Source organism: Pleuronectes platessa, chromosome 22, assembly GCF_947347685.1.
Source record: "Pleuronectes platessa chromosome 22, fPlePla1.1, whole genome shotgun sequence".
NCBI lineage: Eukaryota > Metazoa > Chordata > Actinopteri > Pleuronectiformes > Pleuronectidae > Pleuronectes > Pleuronectes platessa.
In genome coordinates, this window is record NC_070647.1 from 11542810 (window position 1) to 11559805 (window position 16996).

Consider the following 16996-nt stretch of genomic DNA (forward strand, 5'->3'; position numbering starts at 1 on the left):
CTTCCCTCCTTCCTTCCTTCCACCCAGTCAACCTAATCCCGATCTACATGTCTTTGGCATGTAGATCGGGAAGCCGGAGAAATTTACCCAGACATGTGGAGAACATGCAAACTCCACCTAAAGTGTATTTAGTTGTGCCTTGTATGATCGTGTCCTCTTTGACTGAGCCAGCTAAATGTAATTATGGGATTTACTCTAATACAGTGAGAACCACTGCAGTGTCTTGAATTAAAATAACTTCTCCAGAGCCCGAGGGATGTCTCCAACAGCCACCACCGTATTATTAAACTCTCCAACAATATACTGAGCCAAGGCTGCGAATTAGCTTTTTAGATAGACAACACAAATTATTGTATTTCGTGTGAGCACCACTTGAAAGGTTTTATTGTGTGCACAGTAGATCATTACAAATATCCAATACCCAGTCGCCTTTGCAAACTACTCTGATAACTCACAGCGCTGCGGAGACTTTGGCTCATAATTGCATTCACACCGTGCAAACATTTACCAAAAGCTATTCAATTTCTGTGAACTGAAACAACTTTTGCCCATTTTGTCTCTGCTACCCTTATCAGTTTTTCATTATCAGCAAATTATGAGCAACTTCAGGCTTTAGATTGTCAGGGACTCACAAAAGCTTTTTCCTCGTCGAGCTGAACTCAGGTCTGAATAGCATCTTTTTTCTGAAGGCGGGGGGTTCAGGTTATTGGGCCGTCTAAATTTTTCAAGCCCAATGGAAGATCGAAGGCCCGGCTTCCTTCCAGGCATATTTTAATGGGCGGAGGTAAATTTCCTGGGACAGCGGTTCCGTGGGTGTTGTCAATGATTCATTAGCAGGCCCGGGGAGAAACTTCAACTCGGAACGAAAAAATGCAGAACGCCAATATTTACCGCACCACTTAATCCACACACAAAGCAAAGGAGAGGAAAAAAAACCATCCACCATGTGTGTTAATGGAGTGCTCGCAGTTCACTGGTGAGCACAGAAAGACTCACGGAAAACCCGCCTGAGCAGCAACACACGTGCGTAATCCCACACGCGCACGCACACAAATTACTTCAAAGGCCCACGATGCACTGCCCCCGAGCCGTGAACACAGCAGAGGGCAACTTTTAATTTTAAAGCAGCGCTAATGAGGTTTGCAAGGGAAAGAAAAGTGTGTCAAAATCAGTGCGTTTGTGTATTATTTGTGCGAGAGTTCTTCAATAGTAATGGTCCACTGGCAGGTATTCGTGTGGGGGCTCACTGCAGTGGGTGTTATTCTTTTTATCAAAGAAATGCATGCTAAGCTGGAGAAAGAAATGAATTTCCTCCGTGTGGATTTGCTCGGCACACAGAAGCTCCAATTTGGTCCAAGCCTATTTAATGTTAATAGAAACAACTGACAAGTCGTGTGTGTGTGTGTGTGTGTGGAAAGACGTGAGGAGCGTTCGGCGATGTTTAATGGAAGAGTCATTAAAGGAAAGGTTTTTGATTCCACCACCTTTCCCTCATTCTCCCTCACTCTGAAATCTAACAGAAATATGCATGCAGGCACAGAAACACACTTTAAAGTTACATTCATTACCCGTTCCGCTTTGCGAGAATATCCACATCGATGCCGGTGTGTGTCCACGCTGTAATGCTTGTATAAATACATTACACGATGTGTGTGTGTGTGTGTCGGACTCCTGTGGTGTTGCATAGTGCCTCTATGATTGATGAGCTGATGCAAACGACTCCTGTTGGAGACGTTGCTTTAAACCGTTAAAACGAGAAAAACAGAATTGTGAAAAGTAAGAAGAAGGAGAACAAAGGTCAGACTCCACAACAGCAGCATCTAACCTGTTATCCTTTATGGTCTGGAATGCTGGAGCATAGTTAAAGGTGACATGAACAGGATCAACGCCTTCAGTAATGGCTGCCTCAGGAAAATATATGCTTCTGGAATATAATGATCTCACAGTAAGAACTTCACAAGAAGACTCAGAGCCAGCATGTGGTGGTACAGATCGGACCTCAGACCTTTTTGCATTCAACGGTGGAAGTCGAGTTGTGACCAATCAGGAATCAGAATCATCATTTCCATTTTTGACAGAGCAACATAGTCACAGAGAGTTTTTCAAAATAATTTCCAAACTTCCCCAGTTAAGGTTCTCGATAACTTCATATTAATGTAGAGGTAGGCTAAGTTTATGATGGAGTATGGAAACAAAGGGGGTAAAAACAGAACAGGACTTTTTACAATGGGGGAAAACAGATGAAGAAATAAGATGCTCCAGGATTCAGGTGTCTTAGTTACAGCTTACATCTCCATGTATAATGGATTTCCAGCACTAATCATGAAGGAATAGGGTTAGCAGCCACTAGTTTCTCTTGATATGATCTTGAAAGAGACTGGTGCTATTATTGTTCTGAGGAAATATTGGACTATAACTGTAACCTGCCTGAAAAGTCCCTGAAAACTTTTACTAACTGAAGGTGAAAAGAAAAACGACAGAAGTAAGATCCAAATTGGGAGAGTAACTCTTCCTCTTTTCTTCCCCGTACATGTCTCTGTCAGTTAACAGATGAAATGCTGCAGCGAGAGGAGCGCGTGGGAGGGAAGCAGATTGTTAATTAGACGTTGAGACAGCGGCGTTTCCTGTCCTGAAACGGAGTGAATTTAATCTCACAACAGGATGGAGTTAATTACGACTATGAGGGGGTTTCATCCGCGGAAGCGATGGACGCACTTAACGTCTAATTCATCATCGCAATTTTTGCAGAGGGGATAGGCTGACGAAAAAATGCACGCGCGCACATAAATTAGTGCTAATCTGTAGCACTTCAGCACATGGGCTGACACAAAAACTGGCATTTGCGCACACACAGATATTCCCTCCTACACACTTACACATAAAAACAAGTCACACATCCCAATAGACCAAGGCATTAGGATTCAGTCCCATTCTATATCACACTGAAGCCTCAATAATCAGGTTATTAGAGATAAACAGAGAGCTCAGTGTGTTGCTGCCCTTGCAATTGCAGTGCCCGTAATGTAGTTAGCCATTTAGACACGAGCGTGCCGGAATGGGTGAATTATGTAATACGCTGGCTAGTCCTGTGATCCAGTAACGGCTGAGGCCATTCTTTTATCTGAGACGAATAAAGAGAATTTCTGAGTTGTGTCTCGTCGGCTTGCCCAGGGAGTGATGTGATGTTACTAAATAACCAATTATCCCGCTTTTTACTCATTCAGCCACATTGTGAGCCAGCAGATCACTGAGCAGGGACGTGAAACCACCAAGAAGTCACCATCAGATGGGATCGGTGCCTGGCACATATTGTCCTCACGTGTAACCTCCTTTTTGTGTGAATGTCCGCGGGTGTCTGCTCTGTGGACTGTTGCAGAATGAATAGGGGAACAACTTCCAATGGAGCTTGCGGCTTGTCTCCTAAATGATGTCTCTCACCTTGCCCTTAGAGGTTAAGCAAGAATAATATGTCCAACATGACCGAACTACAGCTAAGAATATCGTATGTACTGAATGTAGGAAACCACATTGTGACATTCGTCCTCCTCACTGGCTTTGGAGCATTTTGGACATTTCTTGCTCGGAACTATAGTTTAAATGATGGATGACCAAGCACAAAGTGGAGGGATTTGATATGTAATTTAGCAGATCTTCTGTGGGAATAGGCTCTGTCTGTGCATGTATTACTACCCTGGTGATTAATAGAGGGAAGAGGGTTAAGGGAGGGTCTGGACAATCATATGAAATGTTTTTGCAACTTGATGTTTCTGTAAAATACTGATCTTGCAGTCAACAGTTAATGATAAAAAATGGTTCAACAGTTTGTCACGCGACGGTTCCTCAGACATGAACTCGGAAAACAAAAAATGTCTGGACCCAACTGTCCAGACTTTTTTTAGTTTTACTAACTTTAGTTTTTGGGTGGACTTGGACATTACCCTGAGGCAGGATAAACATCAGGAGAATATCTAGAGTTCTGTGCATGTGTGAAAGCAGCTGTACCGGGAGCTTTTCACTCCGTCTGATGTTGAAACCCCCGCTACCAAAGTCCCTTCTTGTTTAACAAGGCTGCTTCGTGCAGGACATTCTGAGACTGAGAGTAGCAGAGGAGCAAAGGGGCTCACTAATAATGAATGTTCAATTTTTGGCACCAACAAAGTGTTGTAGGAGCAGCAGTGAATTTGGCTGAGACCTTTACAGTCAGATGTGTGTGTATGTGTGTGTGTGTCTGTGTGTGTGGCTAAATGCCTGCACATAAACTCCCAGTCATAATTTGATATTGTCTTTATCTGGGATGTCTCTTCTCCTCTGGGACATTTATTGATGACGGGCGAGAGGCGATGAAACAAATGATGATTTAATCACTCTTACACCGCTCCAAGGACAACGGAGAGCAATGCAAACATCAGCACTTGTGTACATGTTCATACCGTGTGCCATGTTTCCTCGTCTTCTTCCATCCGTGTGCACGTCTCCAACAGTGCATGTGGCGTTTGTGATTATCCTTGAGGAAGTGTTCCGAACTTGCAAGTGTCTTGTGTTTGTCGGGTGTCTGTGCAGATTTTACCACTTTGGTGATTATCCTTGAGAGGCTTTTAATTTGAGGCTAATGAGTATTTGTTTTAGCAGTCATGCTGTGCGTGTCTGTGTGCGTACGGAGGCTTGTGTGTGTGTGTGTGTGAGATTAAGGGTTGTGATAGAGTGAAAGCGACAGACTGTACAGATGTTCAATAAATGGGCTGGAACAGGCAGGGAGAGAAAGGGGACATCATTCACACTCGCTCACACACACATATATAACAAAAATTACAAAACAAACACTGGGTACATGCTGTCGATCATAAGCTGTGCACTGACATTACAGATGGGATTTATTACAATGACACAATCTTTCATGCTGACACACACACACACACCTTGAGTTAAGCTAATGATCTAATAAAGAGCTAAATGTCAGTATACAGCTTAATTATAAATTCTGGATTAGTGCCAAACAGTGAGGGACAATGTGTGTGTGTGTGTGTTTCTGTGTTTCCATGGCTAAACGTGAGGTGTTAGTGACAGAAAATAAGTAAAAAGGGGGGATAGAAAGTATTAGAGCGAGAGAGAGAGAGAGAAATAGAGAGAGAGAGGGGGAGAACGAGAGGGAGAGAGAGAAAATAGTGGAAAATAGATATGTAGAGAATAGAGTACTAGAGAAAGAGATGGTTGGAGTAATGGACACAATTGGAGAGAGAGAGAACAGTGTATTAAAAAGAGAGGGAGGGAGTAGTGGATCGAAGAGGAGAAGGAGGTGGAGGCGGAGGGAGAGTGTCCTATACAGAAGAAGAGAGAGAGAAAGATAGAGAACAAGTTAAAAACCCTCTTCTCCATTATCCAGGTTTAGATGAAGTAACGTTTCTGTGATGCTCTTCCCTCCTGAACAAGAGGACATGAATGAGAGCGACACAGAGGATATTTCCTCTCGAAAACTGAACACAGTGACGTGGTGTTGATTCATGGGTGTCTCCCTATCCGTCTTCCCCCCCTTGTTTTCTCTCTTGGAGTCAACACCTCCTTCCTCTACCACCACTTCTGTAGTCCCTAGCTGTCTCTTTCTAACTCTTCTTTACTCCTAGCTATCATCCCCTCCTCTTTCTCCCTTTTCCATTATTTTCTTCCTTTGCTTTAATTCCTTTGTAGCTCCTGCTGTATCTTTTTTTCATACCTTGGCCCTTGGTGTCCGACCAAACAAACTGTCTGTACTTCATATTTTGTCTCGGATTTCTGCTCATGGATATTTAAAGATGGCTGTCGAGAGATAGACAGCGGTGAAATTGCTGACAAGGCCCCTGTCCACTCGCTAGTTGGCACCTACTATTTACTATCATTTTTGTCTCTGCAATGGTTGACATCTTGTTTGGCTAAGGTCGATAGTGCCCCCCAGGTCCTTACTGACGATAACCAGATGATGAATTCTGTCCCTCTCTGTTTCAGGTGGTGTGTGTATCGCCCAGTCCTTGAAGATCCCCAGGGAGCCCCGAACGGGCGAGTTTGACAAGATCATCCGACGCCTGCTGGAGACCTCCAACGCCAGGGCGGTCATCATGTTCGCTAATGAGGACGACATCCGGTACGCGCTGTGCACTTTAAATGAGAGCCCCCCACCCCCTCCGCCACTGACCACACGGTCCTCGCTGCTCCCAGTTTTCCTTTGGCTCAGTGACACAATCTGTGACATTTGTTTTGTTTTACTTTTAATGATAATGGCCCAGTGACAATACTAGCGAGATAGCAATACTGTCACAGATGTTAAAGCACAGGTGTATTGAGTTATAATGGAAAAAGCAATTATTTAGAATTTGTCCTCTGGCAAATAAGTCAGCTGCAGCTGTTGCATTAAATATGAATCCTCTCTTCATCAAGTGTTTCTCAATATTTTGCTGTCTAATCATTTAGCTTCTGCTCCTGCTCCAATGTGACAGCAACTGAGGGAGAGGAGGAGTTCCCTCTTCCTCCAGGCAACCTCAAAACAACACTGTAGAGTCTGAGGCAGCAGCCATCAACCCTTTCACATTTGACTGTTTCTGTTTTTTACTCAAACAGACGAGTTCTGGATGCAGCTAAAAAGAACAACCAGACGGGCCACTTCCTGTGGGTGGGTTCAGACAGCTGGGGGTCCAAAATCTCCCCTGTGATTGGCCAGGAGAGAGTGTCTGAGGGCGCCATCACGATACTTCCCAAACGGGCTTCTGTGGACGGTAAGAGTTTGTGAAGAGGACAGACAAATTCACTGATGCCATGTTATGACGTCACTCTGCAGACTTAAGAATTTCCATCGGCATCGTCACTTGTACCTGGCCTGTGTGCTAAAAGTCAGATAGATCACATTAAGGGAAAAGTCCAAATACATTCAGGTTCCCTCACTCCTGATCCCAGCGGGCAAATAGTTTATGCCATTAGGCAAGTGGGGATATCCTCATCTGCTCCCTGTCAGCGCTCCCTATTAGGTAATCGACTCCTGGAGGGACACCAAGGAGAAAAGATATCAAGACAGAGGGGGAGAGATTATGTAGAAGTTGAAATAAATCAGAGTCCTTGGCCGGCCGACACGAGGCAGCATGTTACTGGAGTCTCCAGAACAGATAGAGGAGGTGTGAGGGAGGCGGAGGATTAATGAAGAGCCCACATGCCGAGTTACCGATTTATGAGGTGCACCTCGCGGTCTGATGCAATGTAATCCAATTATGCTGCAGCAGATCCTGCCTCTGTGAAGCTTAACATGTTTTTGTGTTCAGTGTTGGGGAGGCATGGATTCATGCGCTCTATTGATATATGTATAATCTAATATTTTATTATTGTTGCTGTTGTACAAATCCCTTCTAAGGCCTTGATTTCCTTGTTCCCTCATTGAGGCGACTATCTGTCCCGTTCATATTGTGCTTAAAATGTTGCGAAAAAAACATTTTGGTTAATGCAGCAGTCTGGGGACTGTTTGATTAGCTCCCGGGAAAGGGAAACAGCGAGTTTGGCTTTCTTTAATAAAATATAAAAAAAGCTGAAGTCTTGTCATTTCTGTGAGGTTGCCAGGCAACCAGCAGGGGCTTCAAAGAGAAAGTCACACACGTGAATCCCTGCAAAATCCCACCTTCTCAATTTGACACTTTTCGGTCTTTGTGTGGATCTAGTGCAGTGCCCTTTGTGTTACCTTGTGTTCATGCTCTGGATTGTCATTAGTGAGTTCTCCTCAAGAAGTTCAACAATATACAGTCACCTTTTTTTTGTGTGTGCTGGATGTTGTGTGCAGAGCTTTTATAAACAGTCTCTGGTGCAGAGGGTTGGAAACTGTCTGGTTTAAAAAAACTATCCGGCTGTCTGGGATAAAAAGCTCATCAAAACAAAAGCACGGCAATTTAACTCTATTTTAAAGCATTACAGCAACAAAATGAACGTAGTGCTTTTACTTCGAAGACAACTTGCTAAAGAGGAGGTGATTCTATGAATTGTGTTGCCTTGATAGACACCAACACCTGCTACCCCCCGTGAATGTCTTTGTCAGTCCGATATGGTGGATTGAAAATAATGAGATTATCAAAATGATCTGGCGGGACAGATATTATTGGCCACAGGCTGCCAGTCGCCGACCACAGCTGTCGTTTAGCTCAGTGCGTAAAAGAAGACACGGTCAACTCAGTCCACCTGCTGAGTGCTGCAGAGTTCTGGTCGCTTGTTTATTAACATTTTTATCATCATTGAATGAATCACACATCTTAATTGCCCATAATTCATCCCTGCACTTCCTCGGGTCATAAACGAATCACATGCCAAGCTTGAAGTCAACAGGTTGAGCCGTTTGTGAGATATACACAGATCTTGTGGGATTGGTCGTCTGATGATCAAATGAGCAACACCATGCTTCCTCATGCTCCTAAAAGAAAAGATTCTGGAGAGACTTTATGCTCAGCTAAGATAATCGTTCTATAAGATGTGTCACAGATGGTGGCGTCAATCTCCTCACCTCACTTTTGCCAAGACGGCAAATAAACCTGTATGCACCAAAATGTCAAGCTATTCCTTGAACCGGAACACCACGGCGATGTTATTGCCCCCGAGGCACCGCTGTTCCCACCTAATCGCCCACTCTGTGCAGATCATCTTCTCCCCTAATGCGAGACGCCTGCTTCTGCTCTTATTCTTTTACGAGCGTCACACCTGCGATCTCAATGGGAGGCGTTTGATCCTCGAGGACACACACACGCCGCCACCACTGTTACCAGCAGTCTTAACCATCAGTTGAGCTGCACAGGTGCCCGCAGCGCCAATTTCCCTGACAGCAGAGGAGATTAATCAAGGCACTTCCTGTCGGCTCTTATAGCGAGTCATGCTGTCCAAGTCCGTCTGATGGCAGCCTGGGATCCCCCCCCCCCCCCCCCCCCCCACACACACACACACACACACACACACTCCTCCATGTTTTTTTTTTTCACATGCACTGTGTTCTTTAAGCGCCCCTGATTTTAATAGCAAAGTAAATTCTTCCTTCAGCAGGTCCACAGATACGATAAATAACTCACTCGTGTTGAAGCAGCAAACTCACCACTGATGATGTAAAGGCAACCTGGCGATAAAACAAAAGCGATTTTCCCAAATGATCCTGATTAGAAACAGACTACCACAATTTTTTTTTTCTTTTTGTCTCCCTCATTTCTCTTTCCTTCACCCGTCTCCTCATCTTCGCCTGCCAGCTTCTGTCGGCTACTTTTGACCGGAGCAATGCATCCCCCGCTCGCCCTCTCCTCTCTCTGCTACTTATTGAATCGGACAAGTAGCTTACGCACTGTGAAAGCTCGGTTTAAAATGTTTGCTCTCGGCTGATACGAGCTGCAGCCCCGCAAAAAAAAAAGGCTTTTCAGTCATACCTCGGATCCATAGGCTATTCGTAGTGCTCGGCTTTGTGGGTCAAAATGGTCAACAATGCCGTGAACACCAGATTTTTTTTTTTTTGTGCAGGCAGCATCTGGAGAAAATAAGCTTTAACCTCTGCAGAGGAGGTGCACTCTGCATACTACACCATTAAGCCTGTACAATGTTAAAAGCAACTATATAGTCAGAGTGATGATGAGTCAAACCTCTCCTTTCTCAGTATTTACATTTCCCCCTCTCTGTCTCTTTTACAGCGTTTGACCGGTACTTCCGCAGCCGCTCGCTGTCCAACAACAGGAGGAACGTGTGGTTTGCTGAGTTCTGGGAGGAAAACTTCAACTGCAAGCTGGGGATGCATGGCAAGCGAACCGGCAGCCTGAAGAAATGCACAGGTAAGACGCTACTGGTTGACCTCTTCCTCCATTTGGACAAAAAGAAACTCGGAGTGGATGACAAGCCGCCTTTACTTCTTGGATTTGGCAAACAACAACATGGAGTCGATAATTAGGTGTTTTCTGTTTGAGTTGCTCACCGGTACAGAGACAAAGAGAGACAGGAGTGCTCCTTGTTAGAGTTGGGTCAGACAAGGTGGTTTAACTCCACGGATATTCAGCAGGAGCTTGTACATTTTACCTTCCCCAAAATGTTGGCAGGTGGTCAGATATAATTGGTGTTTTCTCAGCGCTGCAGCACATCAAATATATGCTTTCTTCTAGATCAGTGTCATTCTTCGCTTTTGATTCAAAACAAGGACTTGATAAAAATGCATCAATGAGTTTCAAGCTCATCCCGGAGCTGTATTGTTTATATTTTCCCACATCTCCATCTGCCTCTCTTGTATAAAGAAAGCAACACCAAAAAGCTCTGGAAACGGGTGACACCATCTTGCGCTTTTTACATATTTTTTGTCCGGAGTCTACGCAGCAGTAATCGAGATGTGGAGATACAGTATCAAGGTCCCGCCCAAACCAGGCTCGACCAATCACCAGTCTGTCTCAGCTGGCGATCTTGGCGCTTAACTCAAATAATTCATCATTGTAGGAAGAAATACTTAAAGAACTACTGTTTTTAGTTTGGTCGTCTGCCAACTGCTAATATGGAGGAGGCGGGCCCTGTGATCCAGCAAGCCAACAGGGGGCGATCAAGACAATTTGGCCTCACTTTCGTCGTCCATCTTTGTAAGCGGTCAACGCTTCACCTTAAAACTCCCTGTGTTTCTGGGCTTTTGCTGTTACTCCGGCCAACAAAGGTTTGTGCAGATGTACCTCATCCCTGTGGATTGTCTGCGGCTTCATTGGCACATCCTGGCTGAAAAAATGTGTCAGAAGGGAGAAGCCCTGCGCTTTAATTAGTGTGTTTATTACAGAGTGCACTGTTGCCTCTAATAGGCACCCTCAGAGCCCAGATCACAAAGGCTGTTAGGCTCCGAGGAGCAATACAACTCAACAAGAACAATTGTTTGTGTACTCTAAGAGAAATTAGATAATGGTTGCGTTCTGTGCTCGTGGATATGTGTGGCGAATATGTGTGTGTCTGTGCTGTAATAATCACCTCTTTCTGTCATTTTGTGTGTGTGGGGGTGTGTGGAGGATACCCGGTTCGACACTCATTTTGCTTCTATATCAAAAAGCTACAGCTTGTTATTTTACACAAGGCCGAGCACCACTCTGTCTGTCTGTCTGTGTGTGTGTGTGTGTGTGTGTGTGTGTGTGTGTGTGTGTGTGTGTGTGTGTGTGTGTGTGTGTGTGTGTGTGTGTGTGTGTGTGTGTGTGTGTGTGTGTGTGTGTGTGTGTGTGTGTGTGTGTGTGTGTGTGTGTGTGTGTCCATCATCTAGACACTGTTGTCTGTGCACTTTCACAGTATCTACACCTTTCACCGGCAACACAACAAGTATCATACGTACAGCAGGGGTAGCGACGTCATCGGCTGTCACCTGCACGTCTGTCAGTGGTCACAGACATAAATGCTTAACAGTTCAGGCTCTGCAGGACCTCTGCTGCTGCGTCGCGGTGCTTACACAGTATTAATAACTTTATTTCTATGGCATTTACAAAGTGAACAAACTAATGAACTATAATAAGAGCTAATCAATTCAGTTCAATTTTCAGAACCAATCAAAATGTATAGAGAAACCAAACAGGTCCCATAATGAGAAACACTTTGGCGACTGTGGAGAGAAAAAATTCTGTAATTTAGTTGAAGAAACTGTGAAATTAGGAAGCGGAAGTGACGAGACGGGGGGGGGGGGGGGGAGGACCAGGAACAGTGTAGCCATCACACTTAAGCTCTTTCAGCCCTCTTGTTGAAATGAAAATCATATACTTCAGTTGTACCTTGGCGTCATCAAGCACTTCTGCCTTTCAATAGCAATGATGTTAAAAGCCGAACATGAGGGCACGCTGAGGCTAAAGGTAAAACTGATTGGCTGCTGGCTGTGAACGCATGTCCCAGCGGGTAGCCCCCCCTCGCGTGACGTCTGCCATTAGTTCACATAATTAGGTTTGTAAGGGCTGTGACTCGTGTTGACTGTCGATTACCGACCACGGCATCTGTGCACGTGGGCGTGTGTGTGTCGACGGCCCCTTGGTCCTGCGACAGACTCCATTAATTCCAAGTGGGGAAGGTTCGCGACCTCCAAGTCATCAACACGGGAACCAATCAACAGACTGCTGCTCAAGGTCACCGTGGTGACACAGCTGACGGCACCATGTGGAAACGGGTGTGATTACTGCTTATGATTGGGCTGGGGGGGGGGGTAGAAAGCTAGATGCCAACAAGTGTAAGAGATGATGTAGTGATTGTAAATGACAAAAATGTAAATCAATTAGTGTGTATATGTGAAGATGTTGAATGCACAACACCCGGTCATCTTCACCCTTGACCATCAACAGTAAATATAAACAGCAGCAGAATGTGATCAATACCAGAGGTGGGGAAATTAGTGCAAACTTTATTGCACCCCTCTGTACAGTCTGATTTTTTTTTCAATAAAACCAGCAGTGCTGCGATTTGAAGATACACCATGTCCTGTCAGTGTTGCAATATTGTATATTATAATTTATTATGCAGGATAAGAGATGATATCATTTGATTGCTGCAACATTATGCTCATGTGTCATGACACGATGGAGTAAATTTAACATACAGTAGCATCCTACTGAGGTGGAGCTACTTTAACTATGTTTTGTGGTCTTTCAATTTAAAATATTGGATCAACAGATAGATATTGATATTGAGCACACTCCTGCAATGATACTCTTAGCGGCAGTTCAAATATGTGTTAGTTTAACTCTAATACTCGACCTTTAAAATATAAAGAATGTGAATCCCTGAATAAACGTCAAACTGCTGGATCCCGTGTCGTGGTGCCGAGCAGTTGTTTACTCTTCTCTGATGCTGAATGAGCATGTCAGCATTTCATCAGTCCGTCTGCAGCCTCTGCTTCCTTTCACCAACACTCATACATCATCTTCAAGACGTTTTACTGTCTCATGCATTCGTCTTTCAATCCCACCTGCAATATACTCTTTTCACTAAGAGTTAGATGGAGATGAAGCGTATTTTGCGAACATGTATACCCAGTGCTCACAGACCGTATTTTAGTTTTACATGATGAGTGCACGTGCAGTTTTTCAAGTTAGTGCAGCTACAACTAGTGGGACCAGATATATGTTCTATAAAATTAATATTAATGATTTATTCATACCACGTTACTGCAACTTTCATCCTGCATCATTTCACAAAAGAATAAAGTGAATCGAAGGCACTCAGACTTCTCCAGGCAGGACTCGTGCGCTCGGAGAATCCCCATCACCCGGGACGGCTCCCGACACCGGAACAAAACTCTCCTCGGATGAAAGTGTGCAGTCAGGTAAAACTGATGCCCGCGGAAAAGCTGACTGAAGCAGACATCCAGATCACAGATAAGCCTACAAGAACACTTTACATGCTCGCACACACCGATACGCCCTGCAGTGGCGGCGGATGAGATCGTGACTGAGCGCACACGCTGCGATTCAATTAATGTGAGACCTTGACACCTGACCCGAAGGTCTCGCCGGCTTTGTTCTCATAAAGATAAAGGTTGATATTCGATACACTCTTCACACAATCTTATTCTCCTCCTCACGCACATCCAAACACATTTTTTAACAGGTCCACTAACAGAATTCTCACTGAAGTAAAATATAAACTTTTTACTACTGAAGAACATAAACTAGAGTCTGGGGTTTTACTGCACTGCAATGATTGGTGGACATATAAATCAGAGAGAATAAAATTTACGACAAATATCCAGGGTTCGGTCGTCCAGGAGTAATCTGATTGGATCTTAGGTGGTCCGACTGGATCAAACTTGAAAATGGGATTCTGAAATTGGTTTGCATCACTGGATTTAATTGACAGTGTGTGATTTGGTAGGATTTAGTATATTTCTAATAGGATCATCCTGATCATAGCTGAAAGGTGGATTCAGGGAAGATCAGGAAGAAACTCAAAGAAAACATTGGGTCGGGCTGGGAAGAAGTAAAAAAAAGAAATACACAAAGAAGGGGCCAAACATGAAGGCACACACACACACACACACACACACACACACACACACACACACACACACACACACTGTGTCCCATAGGCTCATCAACACATCCAGTCCAGGGAAAAGCATTGGTTGTGTAAGGAGCTCAGAGCCTCAGGTACAAAGAGGAATTAAAGTGCAACATGTTGTTGTTGTGACACTGTCGGCTGCTCTTTTTTTCTATGTCTTTCGAAGGAATGATACCAACATGGTGTCTTTTTTTTTCTTAGCTTCACTCATCTCAGCTTCTCTCTTAACTCTTTACATTTCTTCTTTTATTAGTCAGACTTAAATATAACAGGTTTATTGTTGATCTATCAGCGTCCCCCTCTTAGCCTCCTCTTCCTCGGTCCTCCCTCACATTGTCTCATTTATATTCCTATGATTACTTTTTATAACTTCCATTGACAAGTTCTCGGCCAAAATTTTATTGTTCAAACGATCACGGAAAAAACAAATCCACTGCAATGTTTTAATTTATTTCTCCATAAATCTGGCAAATAAAGGGAAGCCGGATTTATAAACAATCCATACTTTTACATCAGTGCTTACATTTCAATAGACACGATGGGCTAGGGCTCTTCCAAGAGCTATTTGTGAGGCTATTTGTAATAATAACACTCATCTTCAGGTCTACCCCCCCCCCCCCCCAAGACATAGGGGGAAGCACATGGTGCAGTGCAGTCCATGAATAGAAGACCAACTAATATGAAGTCATGATGGCAACAAAACGAACACTGTGCTTTTACTTTGAAGACAAATAGCCAATGGGAAGTGATTACATTTCTTATCATTTAGCTGAGGCTTTTATCCAAAGATACTCTCGATAAGGGTACAAACCCAGAACAGTAAGAATCATGTTAGTACTTTGCCATCAAAATAGCACATCTACAAAGTGCTACACGTGAGTGCGACAACATCAGAGTTGACAATGGTTATTAGTCCATCACCTTCTTTACCAAACTGTTGTTCTCTCCTGAAGGGTGCGCTCTAGCTTCCTTCCTACTTAACAGGCGAACACAAGAGTGTCAAGCCTTTGCCCTTGTGCACAAACACATGCCGGTTGGTTGCAAACAGAGCAAATCCTAATGAGGTTGATGGGGCAGGAGAGTTATTAGGCCAACAGGCTGGATAAACTGTTGCGTCCCCAGTGAAAAGGCCTCAGGGTCGAACAGACGTAAAGACACAGACAAACACAGATGGAGAGCTTGATGGACAATTAGAGGCAGACCGGCACGGATATCAGCCTGTGAGACCGCTAGTTACAGACAGACGTTTGTTTATGGCTCTGTGCAGCAGCATTAATATTCAGTAGGCAAGTGTCATTTAACATTTTTAGCTGCGGTGAAATGATCCATTTTTTTGTATCTATTTCCTAGTCTCACAGATGAGTCTGTGTTTGTATGATTGATGGCGGAAGATGCATTGAAACAAATCAAAGGATGAATGAGAAGTGTCAAGTCGTACACAGAAATATTTTGGGAGTCTCCAAATCCACTTTCACTAGAACTGAGGGCAGGAGAACAACAGTCCTTTCTCCAGGGGCACAGATGAATAGGGTTGGACTTTCTCTGTGCCCTGGCCTATTTAAGAAATGTTTCCCTTCCTGTAGCTGTGTCAAAGTAAAAGCACTGCAGAGTTTCTGTAGACTGAATCCATGTATTTGTGTTAACCAGAATTTTATTGTGAGATATTTGCAGGACCTGTCGTTCACATAATATGTCTGAACAGACGTCTATTTAAACTTCATCAGGTCTCATCTCTGTCAACACACATATTTACAACTTGAAGAGTAAAGTTTTATCACGGCTGATAAGAATGACGACCAGCTATGAAACTAGGAGCTATGTTTTAACTGTAATTTGCTCTTTTGTTAGATGGTATTGGTATTTGTATCAGTACTTAAGGACAATTGAAGGGAAAATAGCCTCTTGCCCCACTGCTTAGAAAAATACAACCCTACTGACAGTATTATGAGACAGAGCCACATTTATCACTTTGTTTACGTCCGTCTTTCCTGTCTCAGATTCTGCAAAATATAAAGTATCGGTATTCAAATATAAAAACATGTTGCAGGCGCTTGTGGATATTTGTGCTTCTGTCGTCGGAGCAAACCCAAATCTTGGAGGGGTTGTCGCGGGTGAAAGGAAACAAGAGCTGCTACACTAATGTTATTTCAAAGTTGGTCCTCTCTTCAAGAAACCGCAGCTCTAGCCTCAGGTGCGTGACTCCACCGTCTCCCCCGCTCTTCCACTCTTCTGTTGTTTCATTTATTTCTCTTGTTTCTCTCAACCTCTCCTTCCACGAGCCTCCTTTCTATTTACCACCTCTCGTTCCCGCTTCTGTTTGGATGTCTTTAGTCCACCCTTCTGTCTTATTGGATCCAATTTTCTCCCTCTCCCCTCTGACTATTGTTATCACGCGCTTTCTCTGCCTCCTCTCCTGTCTCTTTTTGTCCCATCGCTCACCCTCTTCCTTTGTGTGTGCGTGAGGGTGTGCAGGTATTTGTGCTTGCTCAAGAGTGGGGAGATGGGAGCGCCGCTGACATAAAACACCCATTCCCTCCGTGACACAAATGAGATTTCTTGTTTATTTGTTCGTATAAAAGCCGTGCAGGAGAGAGATTACGCAAACAGCGGAGTGACAAAATTGAAATTGAGAAAAAGAAGTTGACGGCACAGCGGGGGGACGAGCCGGTGAGCGTAGCCAAGTTGTGCCAGGACAGTGATTCAGCATAATATAAATAATGACCAATGAATAATTTATATAAGCTCTGTGTACCGTCGGTGGAGATATATGGCCGTAATAATGCAGAGATGTAATATATATTAGCCACATATGTCAGTGGCATCACATTATTCATGAAAAGTGGAGTACCGCAGCGATAAAGCAGAAAACATCCCGGCTGCGGTCTGATGGGAGGAGGAGAGGAGGTAAAGAAGATGGAAGAAGAGGATAAGAAGGTCAAAGAGAGATTTAAACTTTGCAACCACCATTGCAAGGAAATTGTGATTTATT

At 44.0% G+C, this 16996-nt stretch overlaps 1 protein-coding gene across 1 annotated transcript in view; it reads left to right on the forward strand.

The window, feature by feature from the left end:
• The window catches only part of grm8a (glutamate receptor, metabotropic 8a), a 111713-nt gene that overhangs the window by 58752 nt on the left and 35965 nt on the right, over window positions 1-16996 (forward strand). The window contains exons 2-4 of the mRNA XM_053415461.1: window positions 5977-6112; window positions 6586-6740; window positions 9657-9794. Of these exons, the coding sequence (XP_053271436.1) occupies window positions 5977-6112; window positions 6586-6740; window positions 9657-9794 (429 nt within the window). The remainder of the gene's footprint in view (window positions 1-5976; window positions 6113-6585; window positions 6741-9656; window positions 9795-16996) is intronic.